Genomic DNA, 16,013 nt, shown 5'->3' with positions numbered 1-16,013 from the left:
GTTTGGCTTAGTGGGCAAAAGCAAGGGGAGAAGCAGCAGAGGAAAGGGTTTAAAGGGCAACTTACTCCCAATTTAGCTATCATTTTCCCCCCCACTTGATTTAGGTACCAGTGCCAGCATTGAGCTCTCCCATGCCAATTATAACACAGTTCAATGCGGAGCAAAGTTACTCCATTTTCCATACTAGGCATCCAGTGGTCCATGAGTGATGTTGCCAACTTACTGTCAAATAGGGTTTGTTTTGGCCTGGAGGTCCATACCCACTAGAAAATGGATTGAGTTTGCCCAAACTCATTTCACATAATATTCTCACAACCAACAGACATTCTTCCCAGTAGTGAAACACCATGCAAAGAAGTTATGCTAAACCTTTATAAATCACTGGTTACGCCCCAGCTGGAGTATTGTCCAATTCTGGGCACCGTACTTTAGGAAGGACGTGATTGCACTAGAGAGGATGCAGAGGAGATTTACGAGGATGCTGCCTGGAATGGAGAATCTTAGTTATGCGGACAGATTGGATAGGCTGGGTTTGTTCGCATTGAAACAGAGGAGGTTGAGAGGAGACCTCATCGATGTACACAAAATATTGAGGGACCTGGACATAATGGATAGTAAGGGTCTATTTCCATTGGTGGAGGGGGCTATTATGAGGGGGCATAGCTTTAAGGTGGTTGGTGGAAGGTTTAGAGGGGATTTGAGGGGGGACTTCTTTACGCAGAGGGTTGTGGGGATCTGGAACTCACTGCCTGGAAGAGTGGTGGATGCAGAAACCCTCACCACTTTTAAGAGATGATTGGATGGGCACTTAAAGTGCCGTAACCTGCGGGGTTATAGACCTAGAGCTGGTAATTGGGAATAGACTGGATGACCTTTTGTTGGACGCGCAGATATAATGGTAATTACTGCAGGGAATAGAATACGGCCAGAGTGATCTCCTGGACTAGTTTCGATCGCCTGGATGGATCGGAGAGGAATTTTCCCAGATTTTTTTTCTTCCTAAATTGGCCTGGGTTTTTTAATCTGGTTTTTGCCTCTCCCAGGAGATCACATGGCTCCGGTTGGGCTGGAGTGTAGATGTTGTTAGTATAAAGGGTGTTGCAGTTGTGTGGGACGGACTGGCTGGGTTGGGTGCTCTTTGCCTTTCCGTCATTGTTCATAGGTTTATATGTAACCTTTAGGGCTGCTGACCAAGGGCCGTGTCGAATGGCCTCCTTCTGCGCTGTAAATTTCTATGTTTCTATGTATAACCTATTGCTTTACCTCGCCATATCTGCAGTGCGTAAATACTTGCCAAACTTTGTATACCCTTCATGAACAGAACTTCCACTTAGAGAAATATGCTGAAGTAATACTGCTTCTGTTTGTATTGTGGAGCTGTTGAGTGGTTACACACTAAAGTCATTAATAACTGGTTAAAATAGAGTTTTAAATTAAAGGTAGAAATATTGTTAGCTTCAGTAAAATAATTGTTTTTCTCTCCATTTTCCACACAGTGGTGCTGGTGAGATGTTTTTCATTAATTTATCCATTGCTAAAATATTTTATCGCTAATTGTTTGACCTTTTGAAATAACAATATAGTATGACATTCTGGAATAAGTGCTAAACAAATATAAAAAAATTGAAACAATGAATTGATGTGACTATTAAATCATCATTTGATATACTTATTCAAAATAAACTCTTTTTTTGGTCTGTGTTGTACACATGATCATTCTCTAATCGATTGTTACGCTGTGTAGATATTCTCCTTTATTTACAATGTATGGTAATAGTTGATGTATCTTTTTGCTTGTTATGCTCTCTAAGTATGCCTCCACCATGTGACAGAATTACGAACTTAGCTGCTGGTGATGAGGCTGCGATTACTTGCGGTCTCTGGCCTCGAGGTGGAGGGTAGCGTAATGACCCACGGATCCCAGGGACACAAGCAATGCATAAGCATACCTGGGATCACATGGGCCTGGTCCTTCAATCACAAAGCAGTATTCTATTTTAATCATTTCCGAAGGGAATCCCCTAATGAAATATAATGCAATCCTGAAATCTAATCGACTCCGAGTACGCCACCATACCAACCGCAAAATCCGGGCCATAGAGTTTCAATTTATAAGCCACTGATCAAGTCTAGAGATTTTACTGATAGGGAAAATGTGAAATAGGATACATAAAATTAAAAAAAATATTCTCTCCAATTTTGTTCCTACCTTGTCTCAAAGGCATTGTCTCCTCGTCAAGGAACAGTTTCACAGATATTAGGCACCCACCTTTACCTTGCTGTAGTGACCATTATTTACTGTGATAGGCACAGTGGGGAAGGGGAATCGGACCATAGCCCAATCCTGTCTTCACTTGATATCCACAGACATGCAGTTTCAGCATCTGCTTACCAGTTATAATAAAGCAAAGAATTCTGCAATGAAAGCAGTCAGCTTGTGACTGTTGACAAGAAACTGTAGCCCTAGTTACATTAAAGAACAAAAGGCTTTTTTACATAATATAGAAATATTTGAGTTACTGAAATGTGTCATACTGACCTGTTGAAAATGTCACTTCCAGTTTCCATAGTAATTAAGATTTTCTGAAAGAGGAAACTAATATTCAAGTATTATATAATGTTTTTGAAAAAAATTAAGAGTATTTTGATGCAGTACTATCTTTCTCCCTAAAAGTAATGTTTTCCAGAGTATTCTACCCACAGAAGTATTAATGTGACAGAATCAGTCCAAGTCAGCATAGATTTATGAGAGGGAAGTCATGCTTGACGAATCTTGTGGAATTTTTTGAAGATGTAACTAGCAGAGTGGACAAGGGAGAACCAGTGGATGTGGTGTATTTGGACTTTCAAAAGGCTTTTGACAAGGTCCTGCACAAGAGATTGGTGTGCAAAATCAAAGCACATGGTATTGGGGTAATGTACTGATGTGGATAGAGAACTGGTTGGCAGACAGGAAGCAGAGAGTCGGGATAAATGGGTCCTTTTCAGAATGGCAGGCAGTGACTAGTGGAGTGCCGCAGGGCTCAGTGCTGGGACCCCAGCTCTTTACAATATACATTAACGATTTAGAGGAAGGAATTGAGTGTAATATCTCCAAGTTTGCAGATGACACTAAACTGGGTGGCGGTGTGAGCTGTGAGGAGGCTGCAGGGTGACTTGGACAGGTTAGGTGAGTGGGCAGATGCATGGCAGATGCAGTATAATGTGGATAAATGTGAGGTTATCCATTTTGGGGGCAAAAACACAAAGGCAGAATATTATCTGAATGGCGGCAGATTAGGAAAAGGGGAGGTGCAACGAGACCTGGGTGTCATGGTTCATCAGTCATTGAAAGTTGGCATGCAGGTACAGCAGGCGGTGAAGAAGGCAAATGGTATGTTGGCCTTCATAGCTAGGGGATTTGAGTATAGGAGCAGGGAGATCTTACTGCAGTTGTACAAGGCCTTGATGAGGCCTCACCTGGAATATTGTGTTCAGTTTTGGTCTCCTAATCTGAGGAAGGACATTCTTGCTATTGAGGGATTCCAGGGATGGCTGGACTGACCTATGAGGAGAGACTGGATCGACTGGGCCTTTATTCACTGGAGTTTAGAAGGATGAGAGGGGATCTCATAGAAACGTGTAAGATTCTGATGGGATGGGACAGGTTAGATGCAGGAAGAATGTTCCCGATGTTGGGGAAGTCCAGAACCAGGGGACACAGTCTTAGGATAAGGGATAGGCCATTTAGGACTGGGATGAGGAGAAACTTCTTCACTCAGAGTTGTTAACCTGTGGAATTCCCTACCGCAGAGAGTTGTTGATGCCAGTTCATTGGATATATTCAAGAGGGAGTTAGATATGGCCCTTACGGCTAAAGAGATCAAGGGGTATGGAGAGAAAGCAGGAAAGGGGTACTGAGGGAATGATCAGCCATGATCTTATTGAATGGCGGTGCAGGCTCGGAGATGCACCTATTTTCTATGTTATTTCATAACTTCATAATACCACAAATCACAATAATTATAGCACAAAAATCAGTACAGAACTCCTGAATTTGAATCTGTTTCAGGTCTGTTACCTCTGCCAAATCTGCACAGGGTGGTGATCTAGCTATAGAGCAACATTGACACCTCCAGTATAATGGCTGGAGCCAACATATATTGTGATTTCATGATGTGCATTGAAACTGCCTTGACGCATGACCCATTGCTTGTGCCAATAGACAGTACATCGGTGGATAGATGTAATATGTGTATGGCACATTATTCATGTACACATTGGGAGCTTTGCATCATTCAAAACTTAGAGCACAAGTATTCATGGACAAGCACATGTATAATACATAATTTAGCATGTATAAACAATTCTCATCCTGTTTTCAGATCCCTCCATGGCCTCGCCCCTCCCTATCTGTAATCTCCTCCAGCCCCACAATACCCCCCCGAGTTGTCTGCCCTCTTTAGCATCCCTGATTATAATCACTCAACCATTGGTGGCCATGCCTTTTGTTGCCTAAGTCCCAAGCTTTGGAATTTCCTGCCTAAACCTCTCTGTCTCTCTACTTCTCTTTCCTCCTTCAAGATGCTCCTTAAAACCTACATCTTTGACCAAGCCATCTGCCATAATTTCTCCTTATGTGGCTTGGTGTCAAATTTTTTGTCTCCTAATACTCCTGTGAAGTACCTTAGGATGTTTCATTACATTAAGACGCTATATAAATACAAGTTGTTGTTGTTGTTGTTAAATGGATGGTGTTACTTTGAGTTATGGAGGAAGACAAAATACTTAATGTTCTGTAACCAGTATATCGAGTGTGAATAAAGCAATATTCTTGAATGCTATATTGGTCCAATTAGCCGACACAGAGTACAAGTTCTAGAATTGTACTACTTCAGTATAGAATGTTAATGTAGATAAATATCTTGGCAGAATGTTGTATAATGGCAATAAATTAAACTTTAACAGAGTGTTCTTGGCAATAAATTGCTCCTATGTTTTGATTAAATGCCTTGACATTTAATCAGTACTTGAGCTGTTTATGTCCTCCATACAGGCGTTTTCACTTAAATACAACCTGTTTCTGGTGATTTATCCTGATTAATTGTCCACCTTTGTAACATCTCGTAAAAGGAGGTAAACTGGACTGTTTGGGTGAATTTAGATAACAAGTTGCTGAATTTAGTTTTTCTTGCATTGTCTAGTTTATTTCAACTGTGACTGCAGAGCACATTGTTAAAAGGCAGCAACAATTAAAACCACAAATTGAAAATTGATAATCTATAGGGATGTATTTTAAATTCAGCACAGATTGCTGTATCACATACATCTGTATCAATGCTGTAATCTACAGCTGATACCTGGCACCATCATTTGGATTATACCTTTCTCATGAACAGTATCAATGCCTGGTAAGCAGAGTGACACAGCTTTTTACGGAAACATAAAACCAGATAGTTAGCCGTTTTCACTGCAGTGCATGTAATAATAATACTGAGTTTTATAAAGGTAGATTTGTGAACTGTATCTGCTGTCTCACTACATATTCTGCCTATATAATTAATGTTGCTTCAATATTTTAAGAAGAGCTATGCATTTGAATTGAGCTGTGTTAGATTGAACACTTTGAATCTGTATGACAGAAGGAACATACCATTCAGATTATTTTATGTCTAATAATTACAAAATGATAATGGCAAAATAAATTTGTTTTGAATTTCAGTAAGTAAATAATTAGTTTGTCCTTTAATATTTCAAATGCATTACTCAGTGCTCTTGGGATATGATCCTCTTACCACATGAGCCATGAATTGAATTTGCAGTTTTATATCTATTTTACAGGTAGTAATGTTAATTGCCAGGCCTTTGATAAGGCCACACCATTGTTCATAGCAGCGCAGGAAGGCCATACAGAATGCGTTGAACTGCTATTGTCAAATGGAGCTGATTCAAACCTTTATTGCAGTGAAGATGATTGGCAGTTGCCCATTCATGCTGCTGCCCAGATGGGAAAAGTCAAGTAAGTGCTCACAGACGAACTGAGTTATTAAAAAGACATGTATTTTGAGCAATTTGTGATTGTAAAATTTATTTTTGAAATTTATATTGAACGTTGCTGCATATAGGATTGCAGATCAGAATGGAAGATCACAAAGTAGATTTGTATTACTATAGTATTACTTATTATCTTCCTTTTTTTTTAATATATATAAATTAAATCTTAAAATGAGCCAGAATGCATCATTTTAATTTTAAAATTCAGAATTTTCATGGAGAGCATGCCTAGAGATCTGCCCCCCCCCCCCCCCCCACACACACCTAAAAATGCATTTCACCTTCAGGCTTTCATGCATTTTTTTCCCTTCCCGTGTAAGTGAAGGGATGTTGTGCATGCCTACTGAATTTACGAAGCCCTTGTAACTACTTGCTTTCACATATCAGGATTTTTCTTGAATTATCTATTTTTTGGGGATACGGCATTTTTTTGTTTTCTAGGTTGACATCTGTGCTTTTATGCTTAGTATTTTATTGAGATGCAAAGGATATACTCGGCAAGGATAAGGTCCAGCCTCATAAATGGTTTCAATCATAACATGGTCTTAAATCATAAAGTTCTACTCCTTGAAACTTTCTTATGACTTGTGTTGTTTCAAAATGTATTAAAATAAATTTGTGTGTATTACATTGATTGCATTACCATTCAAACTCTTGCATTATTTATAATGAAAGCTATAAGCCAAGAAATGTTTCTTTCTGTTTGTGAATGCAACATTCATTTAATATTATGTATTGATTTCTGGTAGGGTGCTGGAATTCTTAATACCGCTCACAGATCGAATATGTGATACAGGGAGGAATAAGGTGAGCCCAGTCTATTCAGCAGTGTATGGAGGACAGCAAGTATGCGTAAAAATGTTACTACAAACAGGTTTCAGTCCTAATGCCCAGGAGTGCCCATTGTATGAGTGCCTATCGCCATTGTGCATGGCTTTTTCTCGGAGGTAAGCTATTCAGGTTTTAGAGCTTTTTGATTACAATTTATGCATAATTATAAAAAAAACAAATTATTCAAATTATCTGCAGCTATATCCACAGAGATTGTAATACAGGGTACTGTGGAAAAAAATATATACAGGGCTGGATTGTGCAGTCAGTGGTGAACAAACAGTCCCAGCTGTTACATTGTCTGTTGGGTTTTGCACTGGAAATTGCTGTGATTAGAAAGCCATTTCGGCACAGTGCCTTCTACAGTGTATCTGGGACCTGTGTGAACAGGGCAATTGTGTATCTCCTTTACCAATCAGATTGAAGAATTTGTTACTGAACCGCACAGTTTGAACCAGAATTTATGAGTGAGAATATTTAATTCAACGGAGTGACTCCTGCCAACGACCGGAAACTGCGCAGAAGCATTCTGAGCATAACAGTCGGGTGCCAAATTTAAAAAATAATGCTCACCATAGCAGACGGAGGATCTGAGACGTGCTCTGGCTTCTTGGCATTTTCCCTAACAGCCCGCTCTCTCCTGGCATAATTTTTTTTTGACAAACCCGCAGCGCGCATGTGCAGTCCACATCCGGTTTGTTGGCAGCAGTCGCGTCCTTAATTCAGTGCCAAATCATGTACAGTAGCGAAAAAGAGAGGGGAAAAAAATTGGGTTTGAGAGAGAGAGAGAGAGAGATAAGAGATCAAAATAAATAGTTTAAAATATATATATATTTTTATTTACATTTTTTAATTAAAAAAAAAAATCTCCAACAGTAATTAAAATCTGAAGGAGTGAGACACCACACTTGTAAAGGTTAATTTTCAGTGTTCAAGAGGTAGTTAGGCAGTAATTAAGACTTATCACAGTGTTAAATATTTGCTTACACTGGAATGGACAAACCCTAACTTTTTCTGGTGAGTTTAGTGGGTATATATAACTTAAGTACAGCAGCTTCATGTGCTTTAATGTTGAGTCTCTCGGCGAGATATAGGTATAGTGATGCTTCTGGAGGAGCAGAGCAACTCAGATTGTACCACATGATCGACTTGAAGACCATGGGATTAGAGGGGCAGTGGCTGCATGGACATGAAATTGGATGAGGGACAGAAAGCAGAGAATCGTGGTGAACGGTGGTTTTTCAGACTAGAAGGAACTGTGCAGTGGTATTCCTCAGGGGTCGGTGTGGGGCCACTGCTCTTTTTGATATGGATGCGCGCGCTTATTTATACAGGTTGAGCGTCCAAAATCCAGAGTTCCGAAATTCGGAATGTTCCGAAATCCGGACACCGGGCCGATCCGTGGCGGGGTCATCTAGAAACCGGAAAATATTCCGAAATCCGGACTGCCCTGCCTTGGCGGCCTGACCTTGCCCGGCCCTCGGCAACTTGACTTTTTTTTGCCCCCCACAACCCCCCCCCCCCCCCCCCCCCCTTACCTCAGCGCCCCGGTCCAACCTCGCCCTCTTACCTCAGCGGCCCAATCTCGCCCCGGCCCTCGGTGACCCGACCTCGACCTCGCCCCGGCTCTCGGTAGCTCGACCTTGCTCCCTTTCCTCACCAGCCCAACCTCGCCTCAAACCCCCCCCCCCCCGAACCCACCTACTTCGGCCCAGGCAAAGACGTTCCGAAATCCGGAATGGCCTCTGTCCCGAGGTTTCCGTATTTCAGACGTCACACTGTATTGCAAAAATGCTCCACCCTCTGTCTATGATTGGTCCCCTTGGCGGATAGGCCACACCCTGAAGTTTCACAGGATGTCACGAACCGCCCATCCCAAAGTCTCACTGACTTTACCCAGTCCAAGTGCATGCTTCCCCCAGCCAAAGTGCCTTACCCCAGCGCAAATGCATCTCTTTCCCCCCTCCCCCCGCCCCCTCCCCAATAGATGGGGCAGCCATTGTGTACGGACTGTTAACAGATTTATTGGGTATGAAGTGAATAGTGACTTCAACAGTAGTGGGTGGGGCTAAAAAAAGTGCAGTAGAAATACTTACACTGTTTTGATATATATTAATGACCTGGACTTGGGTATACAGGGAAAAATGTAAAGTTTTCAGATGATACAAAGCTCGGAAATGTAGCAAGCAGTGAGGAGGATAGTTACAGACTTCAGCGGGACATGGACGGACAGGTGAAATGGCCAGAGTCATGGCAGATGAAATTCAATGCAGAGAAGTGTGAAGTGATTTATTTTGGTAAGAAGAATGAGAAGAGGCAATATAAATGAAATGGTTCAATTTTAAAGGGGGTGCAGAAACAGAGACCTGGGAGTGTATGTATTCAAATCTTTGAAGGTGGAAGGGAACTTGAGAAGGCGGTTAAAAAGGCATATGGGAGCCTTGGCTTTATGAATAGGTGCATAGAGTACAAAAGCAAGGAAGTTATGCTAAACCACTGCAAAACATTGGTTAGGCTCCAGCTGGAGTATTGTGGCCAATTCTTGGCACCACACTTTAGGAAGGATGTCAAGGTGATAGAGAGGGTGCAGAGGAGATTTACTAGAATGGTTCCAGGGATGAAAGACTTCAGTTATGTGGAGAGACTAGAGAAACTGGGGTTGTTCTCCTTAGAGCAGAGAAGTTTAAGGGGAGTGTTTAAAATCATGAAGAGTTTTAATAGAGTAAATAAGGAGAAACTGTTTCCAGTGGCAGAAGGGTCAGTAATCAGCGGACACGCACACAAGGTATACAGGCAAAAGAACCAGAGGCGACATTAGGATTTTTTTTTTAGGCAGCAAGTAGTTATGTTCTGGAATGCACTGCCTGAAAGGGTGGTGGAAATAGATTCAATAACAACTTTCAAGAGGGAATTAGATAAATACTTGGAAAAAGAAAAATTTGCTGGGCTCTAGGGGAAAAAGCAGGTTAGTGGGATTAATTGGATAGTTATTTCAAAGAGCCGGCACAGGTACAATGGACTGAATAGCCACCTGTGCTGTATCGTTCCTTTTTTTATTCGTTCCTCGGATGTGTGCGTCGCTGGCAAGGCCAGCATTTATTGCCCATCGCTAATTGCGCTTGAGAAGATGGTGCTGGGCCGTATTTTTGAACTGCTGCAGTCCATCTGGTGAAGGTACTCCCATTTTGCTGTTAGGGAGCGAGTGTCAGGATTTTGACCCAGCGACTATGAAGGAACGACGATATATTTCCAAGTCAGGATAGTGTGTGACTTGGAGGAGAACCTGGAAGTGATGGTGTTCCCACACGCTAGCTGCCCTTGTCCTTCTAGGTGGTAGAGGTTTGAGAGGTGCTATCAAAGAAGCCTTGGCGAGTTGCCGCAGTGTATCTTGTGGATGGTGCACACTGCAACCACGGTGCACCGGTGGTGGAGGGAGTGAATGTTTAAGGTAGTGGATGTGGTGCCGATCAAGTTGTTGCTTTGTCCTGGATGGTGTCGAGCTTCTTGAGCATTGGAGCTGCACTCATCCAGGGAAGTGGAGAGTATTCGATCCGACTTGTGCCTTTGAGATGGTGGAAGGGCTTTGGGGAGTCGGAAGGTGAGACACTCGCCTCAGAGTACCTAGCCTCTGACCTCTTATAGTCACAGTATTTTTATGTGGCTGGTGCAGTTCAGTTTTTGGTCATAGGTGACACCCACAATGTTGATGGTGGGGGATTCGGCGATGGTAATGCTGTTGAATGTTAAGGGATGGTGGTTAGACTCTCGCTTGTAGGAAATAGTCATTGCCTGGCACTTGTGTGGTGCGAATATTACTTGCCACTTCTCAGCCCAAGCCTGAATGTCATCCAGGTCTTGCTGTATGCAGGCATGGACTGCTTCATTATCTGAGGAGTTGTGAATGGAACTGAACGCTGTTCAGTCATCAGCGAACATCCTCCCCTCTGACCTTATGATGGAGAGAAGGTCATTGATAAAGTAGCTGAAGGTGGTTAGGCCTAGGGCAATGCCCTGAGGAACTCCTGCAGCGATGTCCTGGGGCTGAGATGATTGACCTCCAACAACCACAACCATCTTTCTTTGTACTAGCTATGTCTCCAGCCAGTGCCGAGTTTTCCCACTGATTCACATTGACTTTAGTTATACGAGGGCTCCTTGATGGCACATGTGGTCAAATGCTGCCTTGATGTCAAGGACAGTTACTCTCACCTCACCTCTGGAGTTTAGCTCTTTTGTCTCTATTTTAGAGCAAGGCTGTAATGAGGTCTGGATCTGAGTGGATGTGGCGGAACCCGAACTGAGCATTGTTCTGATTCCATGTCAAACTGAGGAAGAATGTAGGAGGTTGGGTTAAAACAATGGTGAGATGTGTGACGCATGCAATTCAAAATTGAAGCAGACATTTTTGAAAAAAGAGAATAGATGTATTACCCATACAGTAAAACTCAGTGAAGGGACAGAGGATCGAAGTATACAAAAATGCAGATCTTTGAAAGTAGGATTGCAGGTGGGAAACGCCATAAAAGAGCAAATCGAATTCTAAATTGTGTATAAAGGGGCACTAAATAAGGTGGTAATGGTGAAATTGTGCAAGATTTTTTTTTTGTTCATGAGACATGGGTGTCGCTGGCAAGACCAGCATTTATTGCCCATCCATAATTGCCCTTGAGAAGATGGTGAGCTGCTGCCTTGAACCGCTGCAGTCCATCCGTCCAATACCATCAATCCCCCGTGACATTGCATGGGGGAAGTCAAGACCATGTGTAGTTTTTAGGTGAAGCAGGATTGGAGGCCAGGTGCATTTGTGGACCAGGGCTTGCAGTCATATTGTCATCCTTATTTTAAAGTTATACATTTTCAGTATAAATATCTTGTGCCACATTTGTAACATAAACTGTCGATTATTTAAAGTTTGTTTTTTGTCAGTTTCCTTAAGATTTTAAAACTTTCTTCAAAATTTCTTTTCAGTATTTTTATACATTCGACAAGGATTTTTAAAGTATTTTTGACCATATTTTAAAGTTTTAATCTTATAGGCTGCACCTTGGAAACCAGTGGGATCTTCCTTAGGCCTCCCTTGTATGATGGCTTTGAGGAAGAAGAGCAGTAGGATCAGGAGGCACACCACAGGGATGTCGGGCGGAACAGGCCCTTATTACCCTCTAGCCACTTCCTGCCTGCCAGCAGATGCAGGTTGAGCTGCTTCACCATACCTCTCAACAATGCTTCAGAAGGCCACACCACCCACGGGAAGCAGGAACTGAGTAGTGCCAGCTGCTATAAGTTGTAAGCACAGCTCAGCGGGGAAGGCATCAGCTGACTAATACCCAAGGCCCCTGCCAAATGAGTCTTGCCATGATGAACCCTTTTGGCAACAAACTCAATTCAGTCACTTGTTGAGTAACACTCCTACACAACTACCACGGCTCCTATTTGGAGATCAGTATGCTACTCTTTGTATAAGCATTAGCCCCACCTTTCCCTAAATCATCCTAACATCAGTGACAAAAACATCTCACTGCTAACAAATCTGACAACTTTCTTACTGTTGAAGGCCACTGTGGTTCCCTTTAGTGACTAACTTTGTGGGCTATTTCAGTCTTGGCCTTCTACTTCTCCTACAGTGACAGGAGGTTCTGAGGTGGTTAACTGGTAACTTGCAGAAGAAGTCTTGGAGATTAAGATGGTACTTTGTTGTCTTGATTGTGGACCGTTTCCCCTTTAAGAAAAATAAAGTATAAATACATTCTGTATGCTGTCATACAGAATGCAGTTCAGTTTTCAACTCCACTTTATTGAGCTGAGGGGGCCCTCTCCTCCCATGGACCCAGATCATCCCCTATATGGACCTCCTTTCCTTGGAGTCCAAAAGCTGGGCCCTCCTTTCCTGGATTACATACATCATAACTGAAATCTTTAAAGTTATGGGCTTGGTGCCCTGAAGAAAGGCCAGCCTCAAACATTGTAGTGAGCCATATTGTAATAGACACAAAATGGCTGCTGTAATGCTTTTCAGCTGCTGTTGCAGCAGTAGATTTTTCCATCCCTTGAATCCAGGGTCAAACTGTCTATTAAAAAAAATAAACTGTATAGAGGGTGCTCTGAAAGCACGTGGAACCCTTTTATAAGTATATAATGAAGGTTCAATGAGGGAAATTGGGTTGTTCCTCTCATGCATGTTTCTCCCATCCTCTGGCTGCTGTGATGATTTTAATCCCATGGGAGCTGCATTTAATTTAAAAGTAACATTATTAATATCAATAATACAAGGATCCTTCCCATGGAAAAATGGTCAAAAATGTTGAAAGATAGCAATTGCACAGCAGTAAGCAGAAGGGAAGACGAGTGTTTTGTTGTAAATTAAAATGTGATCTTGAAACTGAAATTGTGCTTTACTGAAAAATAGTATACACCTTCTGAGTTTATAATAGTCTTGATAAATTGTGCAGTACCATTATTCTCATTGTCCTTTGAATTTAATTTGTTACAGCGTAGTGGAATATTCTGTATAAGAACAAGTAATTTTGATTGAAAAGATTTAAAGTGCTGATTTCATTACTGTTGTACTGCATTTTTGTCACATCTCTTAAGAAAATGAGAATATATTAAATGACTTAAATTTCTTCATTTTACCATTCAATTATATGCAGCTGTGTTGTATTTTTTTAAGAACTCATCAAAAAGGATGTTTCTGTGATATCAAATTTACTTTAGGGGTCGTCATCTAATCATAGAATCATAGAAAAATTATGACACAGAAGGAGGCCATTCTGCCCATCGAGAAGAAAAGTGGTTTGTCTGTGCTCAAAGGTGCCTCATAAAATACTAGCACAAGTTTCTGAAATGGAAAAATAAGCAAGAATTACAAGTTCAAAAGTGTAGATTTTAAAGGACACTTCTGCAGAACTAAAATGAACTGAGGTGGGGAGGGAGGGAAGAACTGTGCTAGAGAATAGCATTTGATACTTTTGCTTCTGTTTCAGTTTTGCATTTGAATTACATTTTTCTGATTTGGTTCTGCTCTCCATTGTTGAAGGTTAGACCATCAAAAACGCAGAATTTTTTCTGCACTTCCCATCAAAAACTGAAAACCTGAGCACCTATTCTTGATTAATACAGAAAAGTTACTGTACATCAGAATTGGAAATAACTTTTTGGCCACCATCCAAGGAGAGATGGCAGTGAAAAAACTCAAATTGCTATATGCTGCTAATTAATAGAATGAAGAAGCCATAGAATTACATAGAATGTACAATATAGAAACGGGACATTTGGCCCAAGTGGTCCATGCCGGTGTGTATGCTCTATACGAGCCTCCTCCTACCCTACTTCATCTAACCCTATCAGCATAACCTCCTATTCCTTTCTCCCTCGTGCGTTTATCCAGCTTCCCCTTAAATGCATCTTGGAGAAAGTTCCGTGGCAATTTTTAATTAAAAAATGTTCCTTATTGGCCCTGGATTTTTGCGCCTCCCAGGAGATTACATGGCTGCAGGGAGTGAGGTGGAAAGTGAATAGTCAAGATGCTCCAGCCATCATGAGGTGTGGAGCAGGCTTGATTCCTGGGATGAGAGGGTTGACCTATGAGGAGAGATTGCACAGATTGGGCTTATACTCTTTGGAGTTTAGAAGAATGAGAGGTGACCTCATTGAAACATACAAGATTCTGAGGGGGATTGGCAGGGTAGATGCCAAGCGGTTGTTTCTCCTAGCTGGAGAGTCTAGAACTAGGGGGCATAGTCTCAGGATAAAGGGTCGGTCGTTTAAGACAGAGGAGGAATTTCTTCACTCAGAGGTTTGTGAATCTTTGGAATTCTGTACTCCAAAGCGCTTGAATATACTCAGTGTATTCAAGGCTGAGATCGATAGATTTTTGGACTCTAGGGGAATCAAAGGATATGGGGATCGGGTGGGAAAATTGAGTTGCGGTGGAAGATCAGTTATGATACTGAATGGATGAGCAGGCTCGAGGAGCTGTATGGCCTACTCCTGTTCCCAATTTTTGTGTTCTTATGCTCTTAAGAGCCAGCTACAAATTATGTTTGTTATTTACATATCCTTTTGAAGGAACTCTCCTTGTTCCATCATCCTGTCAATAATTTAATCTTTATTATTTATTCATGTCCAGTAAGTGTATATTACAGAAATGTTTCAGTAGTAAACCAGGTACAAGTCAAAATAGAGGAAATCTGTTTACTCATTTGCAAATGTAACTTTATTACTTTAAGATTTCTTCTTCAGGGACATCACAAAATCTAATTTCCAAGTTTTATAATAATATTTAATGTTTGTTACAGGGGAATTTATCTTTCCATTAACTTACTTTTCATTTATAATTGAATTGATCAACAGTCCTTTGTAATATGTTCTCCATGTGAGCTGAAGGACTATATTGATAAAGATACTGAACAGTTTACAACTGTGTCATTTCTTTTCCCTGTTTCAGAGCCAAAGTTAAAAAGAAAAGTTGCTTTTTTTTATATTTGTGCTCCAGACAAATGCCATGAGTTACATCATAGTAGCTGGCAAATCAGACCAATTGTGCCAGTTGTTTAGTTTGATATCCATATGTAAAATGATTGTATGCACATACATTTATTCATTTTTAATTAACCTTGGAAAATAGCTTAACTGATAAAGTATAAAGATATTACATGTTGTATGTTCCCAAAAAAATCAACCTCTGTTATATAGTTTAGGGAGCCAGACTAATTATTCTTATTTATCTTATTCCTTAGATTTTTTGCAATTGTTTACATCCTCCTTAAAGCTGGCGCTGCTGTAACAGGTCTCCATTATTGTTATTGTCTGCAATATCAGAGCTTCCGTTTGCTGCAGTTTCTTCTGCGACAGGGTTACTTATTGCCATCGGGCAGTCATTTGGCTGACCTTGCAAAGTATGGATTATTATCAGAACACCATTATAAGCAGTGGTTACCTCACCTGTTGTTGGCTGGATTGAATCCTGTGGATCTGCTTAGTGAAATATGGTAAGTAACAAGTTCACAGTTACACCTAATTGTTGTTTTAGAATAAGTTACAAATGTATTTTCTTTATAGTTGAAATGGCAATACAGAAAATAGACACGTTGGTTGGAATATTATCATTCCAGCACACTTTATTTGTATTTAACTAATGAGCTTGAGCA

At 41.1% G+C, this 16,013-nt stretch overlaps 1 protein-coding gene across 2 annotated transcripts in view; it reads left to right on the top strand.

Moving 5' to 3' along the window:
* Positions 1-16,013, top strand: part of asb3 (ankyrin repeat and SOCS box containing 3) — a 104,289-nt gene that overhangs the window by 62,801 nt on the left and 25,475 nt on the right. For both annotated transcript variants that reach the window (XM_070889539.1, XM_070889540.1), the window contains exons 6-8: positions 5,821-5,998; positions 6,783-6,980; positions 15,603-15,854. In XM_070889539.1, coding sequence (XP_070745640.1) covers positions 5,821-5,998; positions 6,783-6,980; positions 15,603-15,854 — 628 coding nt within the window. The remainder of the gene's footprint in view (positions 1-5,820; positions 5,999-6,782; positions 6,981-15,602; positions 15,855-16,013) is intronic.

Source organism: Pristiophorus japonicus, chromosome 9, assembly GCF_044704955.1.
Source record: "Pristiophorus japonicus isolate sPriJap1 chromosome 9, sPriJap1.hap1, whole genome shotgun sequence".
Lineage (NCBI taxonomy): Eukaryota > Metazoa > Chordata > Chondrichthyes > Pristiophoridae > Pristiophorus > Pristiophorus japonicus.
The sequence above is the reverse complement of the archived record's forward strand: the minus strand, read 5'-3'. Positions and strand labels throughout refer to the sequence as shown.